The following is a 16,634-nucleotide window of genomic DNA, read 5'->3' on the forward strand; positions in this document are numbered from 1 at the left end:
TACTAACTACTAACTACTACTACCACCACTAATTTTGGTGGTAGAGCATCCCACCCAGCCCAAGTATGTGATTCTGTTTATCACAACCCATAGAACCATTACTTTACACTCCTGGCTTAGGGTATTTGTTGTTTAAGGAGTGTGTATGTGTGTGTGTGTAGGTGCATGTGTGTTTGTGTGTGTGTGTGTCTAGATGGGCTCACACATAGAGCCTTGGTCATGCTAAGCAAGTGCTTTACCACTAAGCTATATCCCAGTGCACATACTCTGCTTTCAATACATCAATTATATTTTTATTTTGCTAACATATCAGTTTCTAGTTATATAGCTATATCTATTATTAAATGGTAGATTTGAAGTTTATATTAAATTAATTATATTTTTAGATTTTTATTATATTTTGGTAGTACTGGAATTTGAATTCAGGGTTTCACACTCGCTACGCAGGTGCCACCTGAGCCACACCTCCATCTTTTTCTTTTCCCACTCTGGTTATTTCTGAGAGAGCATCTTGCTTTTTTGTTGTTGTTGTTGGTCATGGGGCCTGAACTCTGGGCCCAGACACTGTCCCTCAGCTCTTCAGCTCAACGATAGCGTTCTACCAGTTGAGCCACAGCGCCACTTCTGGTTTTCTAGTGGTTTATTGGAGATAAGAGTCTCATGGACTTTTCCTGCCCAGGCTGGCTTTGAACTGCTATCCTCAGATCTCAGCCTCCTGAGCAGCTAGGATTACAGGCGTGAGCCACCAGCACCCTGTGTGAACATCTTGCTTTTGCTCTAACTGGCCTGGGCTACAGTCTTCTAACTGTACTTCCTGCTACAGCTTTGGATGGCAAGCCTGGGCAATCCAGCCTTTTCTATTGAGTTGGGGGTATCACAATCTTTTTTGCCCAGTCTGATCTCAAACTATAATCCTACTATATCTACCACCTAAGTAGCTAGAATTACAGTCATGAGCCACCATGCCTGGCTTAGATTTTTTAGTTTTATAAAAATATTCCCCATTCAGCTGGATGCTGGTGGCTCACGCCTGTAATCCTAGCACTCAGGAGACTGAGATCTCTGGATGGTGGTTCAAAGCCAGCCTGGGAAGGAAAGCCTGCGAGACTCTTATCTCCAATAAACCACTCACAAAACCAAAGTGGTGCTGTGGCTCAAGTGGTAGAGCACTAGCTTTGAGCTGAAGAGCTGAGGGACAGCCCCAGGCCCAGTATTCAAGCTCCACCACTGACAAAACAAAAAAAATAAAACAAAAAAAACCCTCCCCATTCTCCAAATAAAAGATGTTAAAGACCCTTTTTGAAAAGCCATTTATTCAGCCAGGCACCAGTGGCTCACGCCTGTAATCCTATCTACTCAGGAGGCTGAGATATGAGGATCACAGTTCAAAGCCAGCCCAGGCAGGAAAGTGTGTGAGACTCCTATCTCCAATTAACTACCAGAAAATTGGAAGTGGCACTGTGGCTCAAATGGTAGAGCACTCGGCTTGAGCTGAAGAGCTTAGGTATAATGCCCAGAGGCCCAGAGTTCAAGGCCCATGACTGACCAAGAAAAAAGAAAAAGAAAGCCACTTATTCATTTGGAAGATTTTTTTCCCAATCTACTTAAACTACTTACTAAGGGATTTATTTAAAAAAAAACTCTAGTAAAAACTACAAAAGTGGGACATCTTTTCCAAAATGCAACTTAGCATGTTATAAAATATTCCCCATTGTAAAAAGATTGAGTACGCTATTAAATGTCCACAGTTTATGCATATTATTTAAGAAACAATATTATTTAATGTGTTTATTCTTTCATTACTTAGCAAATAGTTTACTGACCCTGTTCTTGGCACTAACAATACAGAAAAACACAAAGTCTTTGCTGTCACCAAATCACAAATATGTTACAGGCCAAAGATTTTTCAGGGCTACAGAGAAAAGTATTAAATAAGGCAAACTAAACACATAGCAAAAGGAAGAACGGGAGACTGATGTTTTAAACTGGGTAACTAGGGAAGGTTGGATAAGGTGACAGCACAGAACATGAGCGACTTGGGGGAGAGCTTTCCCCCAAGGGAATCACAGGTGCACTGGCTCCTGAACAGCAAGGACAATGTGGCTGGAGCAGAGGGAGTCAGGACAAGAGTGGTAGGCAGTGAAGTGACTGAAGCCATCTGAAAAGCACAGTGACTGTGGGCAAGCCACAGTGCCACCTGAGGATGTAAGCTGAGCGGTCTGCCTGCCGAGCAGCAGCAGGAGGGAAGTCCTACAAAATCCCCATGGGGTTGTGCAGGTGCTGCCACCCAGAAAGCCATGTAGTAAAAAGGATACAGCAAACAGAAATAAAAGACACAGGATTAGCTTCTTCAGAGGAGAGTCTGAAGCCCTCATGAAGCCTGGCAAGTCTACTTTCTTTTTTTTTTTTTTTGGGGGGGTCCCGTCATGGGACCTGAACTCTGGGCTTGGGCGCTGTCCCTCAGCTCTTCAGCTCAAGGCTAGCGTTCTACCACTTGAGCCACAGCGCCACTTCCGGCTTTTTTCTTTTTGCTTATGTGGTGCTGAGGAATCGAACCCAGGGCCTCAGGCATGCAAGGCAAGTGCTCTACCACTGAGCCACCTTCCCAGCCCCGTCTTTCTACTTTCCTCTGTCTTTTCCTCTTAGAAACATGGTGGACAGGGCTGGGCACCAGTGGCTACCACCTGTGATTCTAGTTACTTAAGAGACTGAGCTCTGAGGATCGCAGTCAAGGCAGCAAAGTTGGTGAGGCTTTTATCTCCAATGTAACCAGTTGAGCATTTTTTTTTCTGGAGATGGAGTGCTTTGAGGACTTTGATGCCAGAACTGGGCAGGCGGCAAAGATTACAGGCATGAGCCACTGGCACATGTTTTATAATAGATTCATGTTTTGTAACACAGGCTGAGCATCCCTACTCTGAATTGTAAGGTAACCCAAATTGGGAATTTTCTGAGTGACTACATGACGATGTCATAAGTAGAAAAGTCTACACCAGACCTTGTGTGATGGGTCCTGGTCAAAATGCAGTGCATTAAAAATACGGTATGTCTTTGGGCTCTGTGTATCCAATGTACATGAAACGTAAATGAATTCTGTTAAGATTAGAGCCCCATCCCCAGCACATGTCTTATGCAAACATTCCAGAGCTTAACATACTCTAATATCTGAAACCTATCTTGTCCCAAGCATTACAGATAAGGGACACTGAAGTTGTCTACACATGCTATCACTTATCACTTGAAATCATGTGAAGGTAACCAAGTTGTACTGTGCACACTTCCAACATGGAGATACTACAGCTAGCATCTTTTGCACCTAACTATCCAACCCCAGGAAGCTATAAAGCATCAACCAGTGAGTTATAATAAATGCTTGGCACAGAGGAGGACCAGCATTATTTTCAGTAACATACCTGGAAGGAGAAGACCATCGGTTGTAGCAAATGTGTATCCACAAAATCCACGATACTGAATTAACAATTTATCAAAATTTGCTGTGGTTTCTGGAAAAAGCCATTCCAGTTTTCTGATGTCCACTGAAGATACTCTTTCCTCTAAAATGTGAGTAGGAAAACTTGCATTCATTGGAAAGATTAAACTTCCAAAACCAGTCACCAGTAGTTTATTACAAACATTAGCTTTCAGCTTTTTATTGTTTTGTATTTCTTGTGTTTGGCAGAACCTTGATACAAAAAACAGATTTTTAGCTGGGCACCAGGCTCCTACCTGTAGTCCTAGTTACTCAGGAGGCTTGGATCAGAGGATTACAGTTTGTCTTTTTTTTTTTTTTTTGGTCGGTAGTGGGGCTTGAACTCTGGGCCTGGGCACTGTCCCTCAGCTCTTCAGCTCAAGGCGAGCGCTCTACCACTTGAGCTACAGCGCCACTTCCGAGGATTACAGTTTGAAGCTAGTCCAGACAGGAAAGTCCTTGAGACTTATCTCTAATTACACACACACACACACACACACACACACACACACACACACTCACACACACACGCATGCACACATACTTGCACGCACACACGCACATGTGCCAGTAGTGGAGCTGTGCCTCAAGTGATAAAAGCTTTGAGCAAAAAAAGCTCAGGGACAGTGATCATACCGAGTTTAAACCTCAGTACCAGCACAAAAGGCCATGAGTCACAAAAGAAATCCTGGGCAGAAAAAGTAGTGCTAAAAGTATAACACTTCCAGACTTCAAGCTCTTACTACAAGCACTATAGTAATGAAAACAGGTTGGTAATAGTACAAAACAGGCCCCAAGACCAATGGAACAAAATAAATCCATAGACCTATACCCATCTAATATTTAAGAGGACATATATCTATCTACTATTTGATAAACCAAAAATATATTTGATAAACCAAAAAGCCTCCATAACATTATGCCATGTGTGGAAAATGAACCAGATCCCTATTTGTCACCTTGAATATCAATTCAAAATGGATCAAAGACTTGGATGTAAGACCAGTACAGCTTCTCAGGCACAGGCAAGAACTTTCTGAGTAAAGCTCCAGGGGCTCAGCAAATGGAAGAACTGATAAATGGGACTGCATCAAACTCAGAAGTTTCTGCATAGCAAAAGACAAGCTATTAAAAAGCTAAATAGATAGCATATAGAATGTGAGAAGATCTTTACCAGCCATATGCCAGACAGTAGCCTAGTATCTAGAATATACAAAAAGCTTAAGAAACGAAACCCTCAAACAATCAACAACCTGATTAATAAATGGGTAAATGAGCTAAAAAGGGCTTTTTCAGAAGAAGAAGTACAAAGGCTAACACACACAAGAAGAAATCCTCAACAACTTTGTCCATAAAGGAAATGTAAACCAAAACAACATTGAGAGTCCATCTCACCTCAGCTGGAACATCCATCATCAAGAATACAAACAAAAACAGATGCTTGAGCCGGCTGCCGGTGGCTTGAGCCTGTAATCCTAGCTATTCAGGAGCCTTAGATCTGAGGATGATGGTTGGAAACCAGCCTGTGGTTTCCAATTAATCTCCAATTAACCACAGAAAAAGCTGGAGTGGTGTTGTGGCCTTGAAAAAAAGGAGCTTGGGGATAATGCCCAGGCCAAGTTCAAGGTCTAAGACTGAAAAAAAATAAAGATTAAAAAAAAATAACAGATGCTGGCATAGATGTAGGAGGAAAAGTATTCTAATACATTGTTGGTGGGAAGCAGTACAGGGATTCCTAAAAACAACAACAGAACTAACTACCCTATGCTCTAGCAATAAACACTCTTAGGTGTTTATCCAGAATCAGGATACAGTAAAGCCCAGCACAACCATGTTCACTATGTTCACTATTCACCATAGCCAATGCATGAAATCAGCCCAGGTGCCCCTCAATGGGTGAATGGATCAAGAAAATATAGTCTATATACACAACAGAATTTTACTCATCTATTAAAAGAATGATACTGCATCGTTTGTAAAGAAATGAATGGACTCAGAAAACAAATCATGTTAAGTGAAGTTAGGCCCAAAGAGACAAAGGACAAATGTTTTCTCTCATATGTGAAAGCTAGCACTAATTTATAAGTATACCAGTAAATACTTCAGGACTCCATGCCAGTGTACATAGATGTATTAACTGAAACATGGTTATTTTCAAGCAAGAATTCAAATAGTATAATGTCTTAGGAAGGGTAGGGTTAGGAAGGATGGGAAGAAGGATGAAAGGGGTGATGACCAAGATGTAAGATAACACGGCATTGGGTAACTATTTAAAGTTAAAAATAACTTTAACTACGTACAGTTATACATAATTACTTAAAGATAGTAATCATTTAAAAAACATATTTCTGGTGAGACTGTTAATACAAAGAAATACAAATGAGGGCCAGGCATTTTGATTCATATCTGTAATCCAAGATACTTGGGAGGCAGCGATCAGGAAGATAAAGGTTCAAGACCAGCTTGGGCAGTAACTTTCCAAGGTCAACATAACTTGCTGGGGGAAACAAGGAAGTAGAGGCTGGGAATATGGCTTAGTGGTAGAGTACTTGCCTAGCATGTATGAAGCCCTGGGTTCAATTCCTCAGTACCACATAAACAGAAAAAGCTGGAAGTGGTGCTGTGGCTCAAGTGGTAGAATGTTAACCTTGTGCAAAAAAAAAAGCTCAAGGAGAGTGCTCAGTCCCTGAGTTCAGGCCCCAGGACTGGCAAAAAAGAAAAAAGAAAAAAAAAATAGAAAAAAAAAAACCCTGGGAAGTAGAACTTTGCTCCAGAATGGACACAAAGGAGAGGAGCAATGAGAAAAGCAATGTCTGAGGGCTAACCAACACACATGTGCCAGGGCATGTAGTTTTCCTGCTGGCCCAGACCTTCCTTTGGAAGAACTTCTTCAAGTTGGTAGAGTTCTTAACAAAATAGTAGATGGCAAAATGCTTATACGTTAGGACACTGAATCTCAAAAACAGTAGAGAATGTCCTAAACAGGAGTCAAAGAAATATCTTACTAACTTGACTTTTATTCAGGTAGCATATCATTTTGCTCATTATATTTTAAGACTCTCATATCTATTAGTTTACTTATTTGATATGAAATTGACCATGTTTTATATAAACAATATATTAAGAAAACATTATTCCCCCAAGATTCTTCAGTTTTACAGTTCCACTTACATTTCTGTGCCTGATTCTAAATACGAATAGTAGACCTACAAATAACTTTATGGCTACCACTAGATATTAATATATAACCTGGAAAAATACATCTAAGTTTTCCTGGATATGATCAAGGCCTCTAGCAAGAATAAGTTACACAGGTGTGAATTAAATTATCTCAAAAGAACACTGAAGTTGTGCAGAGCAGAGGCTCATGCCTATAATCCTAGCTACTTAGTAGGCTGAGACCTGGAGATCATGGTTCCAAGTAAGCCTAGGGTAGAGATAGGACTCAAGTGATAGAGTACCAGCCAAGCAAGCAAGATGAGAAAGAATACAGGCCCTGAGTTCAAACCTTGGTACTGACATGTGCGTGCATGTGTGCATACACACATACACACACACACACAATACAACTGGCTCTCTTGAAATTCACTAGAAAATAACCTGAGTGTTCTAATAAATACAAAACTCTGATGACAGTGAGATAGGACATTTAGATAACACATCTAAATCTCAGAAGTTGTGAGTGGATGACCCTGGTAATTAGGAGTAGGGTTGAGCTCAGTGCCTACGGATGCAATGACTTCCATGTGTGGTTTCATTTCACATTTGGTTGGACAATATGTCCTTTTTGTTGTTGTTGCGTCGTGGGGCTTGAACTCTGGGCCTGGGCACTGTCCCTGTGCTCTTCAGCACAAGGCAAGTGCTCTACCACTTGAGCCAAAGCACCACTTCTGATTTTCTAATGGTTTATTGGAGATAAGAGTCCCACAGACTTTCCTTCCTGGTCTGGCTTTGAACCCTGATCCTCAGATCTCAGCCTCCTGCATAGCTAGGATTACAGCCGTGAGCCACCGGCACCCAGCCTAAAATTTGCTTGTCTGAAGTACTGGGGACTTGAACTCAGGACCTTACCCTTATTAGACAAACACCATATCATTTGAGCCAGACCCCCAGCCCTTTTTACTTTACATTTTTAGGTAGGCTTTTGTTTTTTTTTTTTTCTACACATGCCATAGTAAGGAAGTAAAATAAGTATTAAAATCCTGAACTGACAAGACTTTTTGTTGTTGTTGGTTTTGGTCATGGGGCTTGAACTCTGGGCCTGGGTACTATCCCTGAGCTCTTTACCTCAAGGACAGCACTCTACCACTTGAGCCACAGTGCCACTTCTGGTTTTCTGGTGGTTTATTGGTGATAAAGTCTCAGGGACTTTCCTGCGTGGGTTGGCTTTGAACCACAATCCTCAGATCTCAGCCTCCTGAGTAGCTAGGATTACAGGCACCCAGCCAGTAGCACCCAGCACAAGATACTTTTGAGTGTTCAATTTATATACACTTCAATATATAAATATATAAGAAAGGGAATTATTGCCACATTTTTCTATTTTTACCCAAATAGGATTTGAAAAGGAAATTGATATATTATTTAATTTCATATTCTGGCAAAACTTTAATTTTAGGTAATAACTCAAGGTCCAGACTCTACTCTGGCATTTCTCATAAATTTTGAACTGTCTTTAAGATAGAAAAGACTGAAAGGATAAAAGTTTGTCAATAAAGGTAGTTTATCTATAAGAATCAGCATATCTCTTGAAGGCTTAACTGATTTTACAGGGACAAATGTATTGGTTTATAAATTCTTAACTTGATCTGAGGTAAATACTTAGCAATGGCATTCCAGAAAACTAGAGATTTATTTCTAAGAACTATAGCAAAGATTAATATCTTTTCCTACTATATACACATCAAGAATAAAACTTCTAGGGGTTGGGTGTGGTGTCTCATGCCTATTATGCCCTCTAGACAGAGACAGAAGGATCTCAATTGGAGGCCCATACTGGAATTTGTCGGACCCTGTTTGAAGCAAAAAAGGCTGGAGGTATAATTTAAGTGGCAGGATAGTTGCCTATCAAGCATAATGCCCTGAGTTCAAATCCCAACACCACCAAAACAATACTAATAATAATAGTAATAAAGCCTCTAATAACTCTACAATATATGCATATGATCATTGTTCAGCAAAATATGAAGAATAGCATTCAGAAAGGTCATTGCTGGTTAAAATTTACATACTTTGTACTTGCCACAATTTAAAAAAATGAACAGTAGTATTTTACAATCAAGAAAGACACTCGGTGCTTTCTCAGAAACCTGTAATATGAAAATGTTAAAGAAAAAGTGAGTTTATGCTAGAGAACTGCTACAGAGGAGGAGGAGTGAAGGGTGGCCTTCATTACCCATGTGTTCTTTGATTCTGTACACATCTGTCTTCACAGTCACATCTTTAAGAAGCTCTTTCATGACTTTGTGAGGAAAAAGCAGTTCATGAGTGCCCAGGAATGGCTCCAGGTGTGTGGTCAGGTTACTGAGGACACTAATCAAAACAGTCTCATCCTGAAAGCTTGTCCAAAGGCTGGCCAGTACTGTGAAGATGGGCTGAGGGAGAGAAAAATAACCCACAATGTAATGTGTGAAAAGATGGATAGGTCATTGCATTCCTTTTTGTGTGTATGTGCAGGTACTGGGGCTTAGACCAGGGTTTTATGTGCTCAAGGCTGGCACTCTACCACTTGAGCCACAGTACCACTTCCAGTTTTCTGGTGGTTAATTGGAAGTAAGAGTAGCAAGGACTTTCCTGTCTGGGCGGGCTTCGTGGATCCTCAGATCTCAGCCTCCTGAGTTGCTAGGATTACAGGTATGAGCCACGGGCACCCGGTTGATTTGCATTTCTTTTATGGACAGAGATGTTGAACATTTCTTCGTGTGTCTATTGGTCATTCTTACTTCTTCCTCTGAAAAGTCTCTCTTTAAGTCTTTAGCCTATTTATTAACTAGGTAGTTGATCTTTTGAGGGTTTTTATTTTTATTTTTTGTCGGTCGTGGGGCCTGAACTCTGAGCCTGGACACTGTCCTTGAGCTCTTCAGCTCAAGGCTAGCAGGCTCTATCACTTGAGCCATAGCGCCACTTCCAGCTTTTTTCTTTCTGCTTATGTGGTGCTGAGGAATCAAACCTAGGGCCTCATGCATGCGAGACAAGCACTCTACCACTGAGCTACCTTCCCAGCCCAGGGGTTTAATTTTTTGAGCTCTAAGTATATTTCAGATATGAGGCTCTTGTCTGATGCATAGCTGGTAAAGATCTTCTGCCATTCTGTGGGCTTTCTATTTATCTTGCTAGCTATGTCCTTCGCCGTACAGAAACTCTTCCATTTGATGTTTTCCTTTGTATCTAGTCTTTCTATGATGTGTTGTGATTCTGGATCTTTGCTTAGGAAGTTTTGACCCATGCCAAGGAGCCCTAGTGTTTCCTCTATCACTTCTTGTAATATTTTCATGGTATCTGGTCTTACATTGAGGTCTTTCATCCATTTAGAATTGATTCATGGGAGGGTGCATTTCAGTGGATGAATAGATGGAGAAAATGTAGTATATATACACAATGAAATTGTACATTTCCACCAGAAAGAATGATATTGTACCATTCATAAGGAAATGGACAGACTTAGAAAAAATTATATTAAGCAAAGTAAGTCACATCCCCAAAACTATAGGTTACATGGTGTCTATCATTTTTGGTAACTAGAAAGTGCCTATCAACCTACAAGTAAACACACTGGATGGTTAAAAAAATACACTGGGAAATAATAAATTATACAGGTCTCTAGACATTCACACAGTGAGACCACAGTGAGATATTACTAGCAGTGGATCACAGAGGCTCAATAGCTATTGGCATATGATTATATAAAATAATACTTTACAAAATGAACTCCAAGAAAAGGAAATGAGATATTTTGTTGTTGTTGCTGTTTGTGTCATCTTTTCTTTCGCTTGTTTGTCAGTTTGTCTTTGGAATGGTAAGGGGAGTACAGAAAAGGTAGAAAAAAAGTTGAACAAATGCAACAGTGGTACTCACTAGACACCATGTGGAAAATGAACTGTACAGCTTGTGGGTAGAAACAGGTGGGGAAAACTGGGAGAAAGTGAAGAAAGGGGTAATATGATTCAAAAAGAAATGTACTCATTACCTGACTTATGTAACAGTAACTCCTCTGTACATCACCTCTACAATAATAAAAATACATTAAAAACTAAGTATAGTTGTCCTTTGTAAAGAAACTCATCCTTTCTTAAGTGAAAGTTTTGGGAAATTGCACAACAGGCTCTAGATAGAAGTTCGATTTACAAGAAAATAAACTTGTATTTTATTTCAAAGAATTTGTTTTGCTTGGTGTTGAGAAAGACAATCCTTTTTTTTTTTTTTTTTTTTTTGGGTCCGCTCGTGGGGCCTGAACTCTGGGCCTGGGCACTGTCCCTCAGCTCTTCAGCTCAAGGCTAGCGCTCTACCACTTGAGCCACAGCACCACTTCTGGTTTTTTTCTTTTTGCTTATGTGGTGCTGGGGAATCGAACCCAGGGCCTCATGCATTGCAAGGCAAGCGCTCTACCACTGAGCCACCTTCCCAGCCCCAAGAAAGACAATCCTTATCTGATATCCATAATTCATTTTTCCTGAGCTCTTTTTCCACAGATTACGTTTACCTAAATCATATTGCTTTTTAGTTATGAAAGTACTGCACTTGAAAATCTGCAGTATTTAAAAAAAAAATCACGTATTTAATTTTGTGTTTTTACCTTCAATACTTGGTGCAGCAAAAGCTGCAAAGATGTACCACTTCGTCAGTGAAATGGAATTTTCTATATCAAAATTCTACTTTATTCTATATCTAAATTGTGTATCTAAATTCTACTTTAAAAAGTAAGTTTGCTTTTAAGGAGATCAAAAGGCAGAGTGCTCAAAAGGCAGAGCCAGAAGGATCATGAGTTAGAGGTAAGCCTGGGCTATGTAGTGAGTTCTGTTTGGATTCCATATGAACGCTGTTGCAAAAAGAAACCAAAGGCCAGGTGCTGATGGCTTATGTCTGTAATCCTAGCTATTCAGGATCAAGGTTCAAAGTCAGCCCATGCAGGTAAGTCAGTGAGACACATCTCCAATTAACCACCAAAAAGCTAGAAATGGAACTGTAGCTCAGGTAGTAAAGTGTTAGCTTGAGCAAAATTAGCTCAGGGACAGCACCTAGGATATAAGCCATCAGCAGGATTGTATATCAGTGGTAGAGCACTTGCGGAGCATGAGCTTGCCCTGCCTGCTCAGCACCATTTAAAAAAAAAAAGGTCAGAGTTGATTACAAATACTTACAAAGACTTGTGAGGTTGGGACAGCTGTTTTTGACTTTACAGTCATTTTTAATTGTTCCATCTGGGCTCCTAACTGCCTTATCATCTTTTCCACTTCTTGAGCACAACCAATTATATCTGACTGTGAAGAAAATAGTTGCATTAATGTTTTTATAATCTCAGTGGAAGAAGTCCATGTGTTTTAAGCCCTATCTGCTCCCCTCTCCCAGCCTGGGTAGCAGTGACACTGTGACTCTGGCCTCAGTGACAGCAGGGCCCACTCTCCATGGCTCCCTCAACACCCACAGCATGAGCAATACTGATGATGCTCCACTACTGTTTGTAGCCTCAAGGAATCCTTTGGAATATAGTGGGTAGAATTTTTCTCAAATGTATATTTGAGATATTAAACATAGCTATCCTCCTGAGATACAGACTTATGGTAATCCATTTTGCATAGTTGTGTGATTAGTATTTTCCAATTTACCTTGATAACTCTCACAAAATGTACCACTGAAAATGGTTTTGATACCAAGATTTAATAAATTATATAGAAACTTTAAAGTCACAGCATCAAAAAACAAAACAAAACCACACAAACACAGAAACATAGACACACAACACACACACAGACACACAGACACAGACACAGACACACACACACACACACACACACACACACACACCCAAACCGGGCGCTGATGGCTCACGCCTGTAATCCTAGCTACTCAGGAGGCTGAGATCTGAGGATCACGGTTCAAAGCCAGCCCAGGCAGGAGAGACTGTGAGACTCCTATCTCCAATAAACCACCAGAAAACCGGAAGTGGCGCTGTAGCTCAAGTGATAGAGCGCTCGCCTTGAGTTGAAGAGCCGAGGGACAGCGCCCAGGCCCAGAGTTCAAGCCCCACGACCGACAAAAAAAACACACACACACACCCGTAGCCGGGCACTGGTGGCTCACACCTATAATCCTATCTATTCCAGAGGCTGAGATCTGAAGGTTCAAAGCCTGCCCAGGCAGACAAATCTGAGAGACTCATCTACAATAAACCAGCAAAAAGCCAGACAGGTGTGCCTCAAGGGGTAGAGAACTAGCCTTGAACAACATAGATAAGCAAAATCTCTGCATTCAATACCCAGTGCCAACACACACACACACACACACACAGAAACCACAACAATAAATAAAACTCATTGTATTTCTGATAAAACTATGGTTCTGATACAACAATGTGAAAACTAGTTGCCAAATGCTAAATTTGAAATACTAACAAGTATTTGTTTTACCAGGTGCTAAACAACATTTAGTAAGTGCAGTACAGGTGAGAATAAAATGATGAAGGACAGAAAGGTAAGTTGACTCCAAGTACAGAGCCCAACCCTTACCCATCCTACTGCATGACCTCAGGTAGGGCCAGAAATGTGTTAGTATATTGTAAACTAGTAATATTTTTTTCTTTCTCTTTTTCCCCTTCAGACAGGGTCTTGCTATTTAGGCCAGGCTGCCCTAGACTCATAATTCTTCCGCCTCAGCCTGTGGAGTGCTGGAATTACAGGAGTGTGCCACTATACCCAAAGAGACAAAAATTCCAACATCCAGTTTAATTCTATTCTGTAATCTTTTCTGCACTTGTTTGTTTTTTTCAGTGCTGTGGATCAGATCCGAGACCTCACACATAAGTGCTCTACCACTGAACTGTATCCCCAGTTTTAAATAATTGTATCCCCAGTTTTAAATAACAAAAATGCATGAATTATGAAGGAATTGTTTCGAAATCATTAATTACTCAAACAGTCATTATTTCATAAGAAACAGCAAACAGTGTTAACATATTTCATCTAAGGAAAGTTTTGCTCATAAATAGAACTCTGCTTTATTTATCCATAATGCTATTTAAATGTTTCCCTTTTCATGTTTCATTGTTGCAAAAAGCATTGTCTGTCACATCTAACACATCTTCCCACTTCTCTTGTTTTGTTTTAGCAATCAAATATGACAATGTGGTGACGTCTTAAAAGATTTTAGATTGTTCAACAAGAAACACTGAAGTCTGCACTGTGTTCCCAAGGCAGAAGCCACATTTAACACAGGACACTTACATCATCTACAATGGACGCCAGTCTAGGGCCCCAGCCCCCCCAGCTAGGTTTGCAGGGTCTCATCATGAAGTGGGCATGTACATGGGACCTCTTGACTTTTCCTAATAATATCTAGAATAGTCACTCTACTTACATCTTACCAAAGAGAATGTATTCACAAGGGCAGTTCATTGTTGTAATGTCAGTTCTCCATGAATACTGTCACTTAAAAATTTTATCGTAGTCTGGTCAAATGCCTATGGGATATCTATGATACCAGCATGTTTTCTTGTCTCTTTTATTCTGTTTTATAAAAATGTATAAGTTCCTCAGACTGTCTTTCATGGATAATTTTCAACAAGTCTGGAAAAATGCATATAGCTAGAGAGGAGAAGAACAGGGAGTTGGGGTTTTGTGAGAGGAATCAGGCTACAGATCTGCTGTCCAGTGTGATACCTAGAGCTAATAATGCCACACTGTCCTCATTAAAATGGGTTATGAGGATAGACTTCATGTTAGATGTGTAAGAAAAAGAATATTATTGGCTGGGTGTCAGTGTAATCCCATTGACTCAGGAGGCTGAGATTTGAGGAAAAGCCAGTCCAGGCAGAAAGTTTGTGGAGCTGTGGGTCAACTGGTAGAGCACTAGCCTTGAGTACAAAAGCTTATGACAGCACTCAGACCCCGAGTTCAAGCCCCAGGACCAGCACACACACAGACACAGACACACAGACACACACACACACACACACACACACACACACACACACACAAATCAAACATATTCACCTGGAGTTTTACTTCTCAGGAAAAATCAAAGTGCTTTGTATTGCCTCATCTGTGAATAGACCTTGGAGACACTGGAAAGTGTGGGGTTCTAGAAAAATCTTGATGTATGGTTTTTTAAAATTTAGGGGGTACAACATTGGAGTTTTGAACTGTTGTCTTCATACTTGCTAGATAGGAGCATCTATCTCTAAGCCACAACTGCAGTACTATTTTCTCTGGAAGGAATTCTCTTCTCTCAGCAAGACAGAGGACAGAACTGATCTGATCCTTGCTCCCTTTTCTTTTTCGGTAAAATCCTGATCAGGACAAAGTAAAACAACTATTTACCCAAGCTACAATTGGGGTTTTAAATGTTTATATAAACTAAATTTAACTTTGGCAAGAGACAATCTTTAAAGTCAAACTCAATGCTTCAAATTTTTTTTTACCAATATCTCTTCAAATAATGTGACTTAAAAGTATATTCATAGACTTCAAGATAAGAAGTCTCAAAGGGATGATAAGAGAAAAACAAAGCGGATAAGAGAAAAACATGTTTGACAAGAAATGTTCTCATTACCTTACTCATGTATCTTGTAACCCCTCTGTACAGCTTCTTTACAATGAAATACTTTTTTAAAAAAAAGATAAGAAGTCTCAGCTAAATATAAATAGGTATTTTCTAGCTAATATTAGGTATACTAATACTCATTCTATAAAGACCAACCGTATCTAGTTATAACAAGTGAAAGGAAGCCTGTAAGCAGCAAAGAGAAAGTGAAGAGATTTCAATCCCATCCTGCTACAGTTAGGATAAAATCGCAGGGAAGAACACTAAGACAGATGCCTGCTTAATAATGTGAGCACAGGGGAAATAACACTCCTTCAGCTTGTTCCCTCACAAAACGGAGTGAGAACTGCTCTGCTAAGGCCTGACAATGATGGTGATCATGGTCATAGACAACGACATAGGCATCCACATCATCAATTTATTGGGTTCTTCCTGTGTGCCGGACATTGTTCTACCTTATCCACATAGTAGACACCATGTAATGGGCTGAAAATGGTATCTGTCCCCAACAGGTTTGTGTTGGGGTCTTGATGCTACTTTCACTTCTGGAAGTGGGCCTTTCTGGGAGAAGTAGGTCATGTCTGTGTCTTGTTATGGCTATTCACTTGCCTGCTCCCTTCCTTTTTTTCTTCCTTCTCCCCTCTCTCCTTCCCTGCTTTCCTTCCTCCCTCCCTCTTCCTTCCTTCCCTTCTTTTTCTCTCTTAATTTCTGCCTCTCTTTTCCTCTGTCTCTGCCTCTCTCCCTATGTCCTGTCCCCCATGAGGTGAAGAACCTTGCCTACCACATGCTCCCATTGCCATGATGCTCTGCCCAAGAAAATGGGTCAAGCAACAATGAACCAAGATAAATCTTTCCTCCTTTAAATTGTTTATATGAGGTATTTTGTCATGGTAACACAAATTAATACAGATCATCTTGCATATATGGAAGCCAAGGCACAGGGGAGTTGAGCAACTGCCTTTTTTTTTTTTTTTTTGGGTCTGGTCGTGGGGCCTGAACTCTGGGCCTGGGCACTGTCCCTCAGCTCTTCAGCTCAAGGCTAGCACTCTACCACTTGAGCCACAGCGCCACTTCCGGCTTTTTTCTTTTTGCTTATGTGGTGCTGAGGAATCGAACCCAGGGCCTCGAGCATGCAAGGCAAGTGCTCTACCACTGAGCCAACTTCCCAGCCCCCGAGCAACTGCCTTTAGGACAGAGTTAAGTGAAAAACAGGAGTAGAGCCCCTGCCATTCGATGAAAGCATGGGCTCCCTGTAGTGGTGAGAGGTGGAACTCCAACAAGAATTTAATACTGTCAGCTAACTGAATATGATCCATGACTGGAGGCTAGAGACTCACTCTCTAATGGATGGAATCCTCTGCTACATCCCTACAGTGTATGTAACAGCTTCCCTAGGTCCTTGCTTATAATA

The 16,634-nt window shown here is 40.7% G+C and overlaps 1 protein-coding gene across 1 annotated transcript in view; it reads right to left on the minus strand.

Annotated features, from left to right (window-relative positions):
- Window positions 1–16,634, minus strand: part of Cfap206 (cilia and flagella associated protein 206) — a 47,832-nt gene that overhangs the window by 15,422 nt on the left and 15,776 nt on the right. Inside the window, exons 8-10 of the mRNA XM_042679609.1 lie at window positions 11,827–11,946; window positions 8,865–9,063; window positions 3,414–3,554 (exon numbers count right to left, since the gene is read on the minus strand). Of these exons, the coding sequence (XP_042535543.1) occupies window positions 3,414–3,554; window positions 8,865–9,063; window positions 11,827–11,946 (460 nt within the window). The remainder of the gene's footprint in view (window positions 1–3,413; window positions 3,555–8,864; window positions 9,064–11,826; window positions 11,947–16,634) is intronic.

Source organism: Dipodomys spectabilis, unplaced genomic scaffold, assembly GCF_019054845.1.
Source record: "Dipodomys spectabilis isolate Male_0828 unplaced genomic scaffold, ASM1905484v1 ptg000053l, whole genome shotgun sequence".
Lineage (NCBI taxonomy): Eukaryota > Metazoa > Chordata > Mammalia > Rodentia > Heteromyidae > Dipodomys > Dipodomys spectabilis.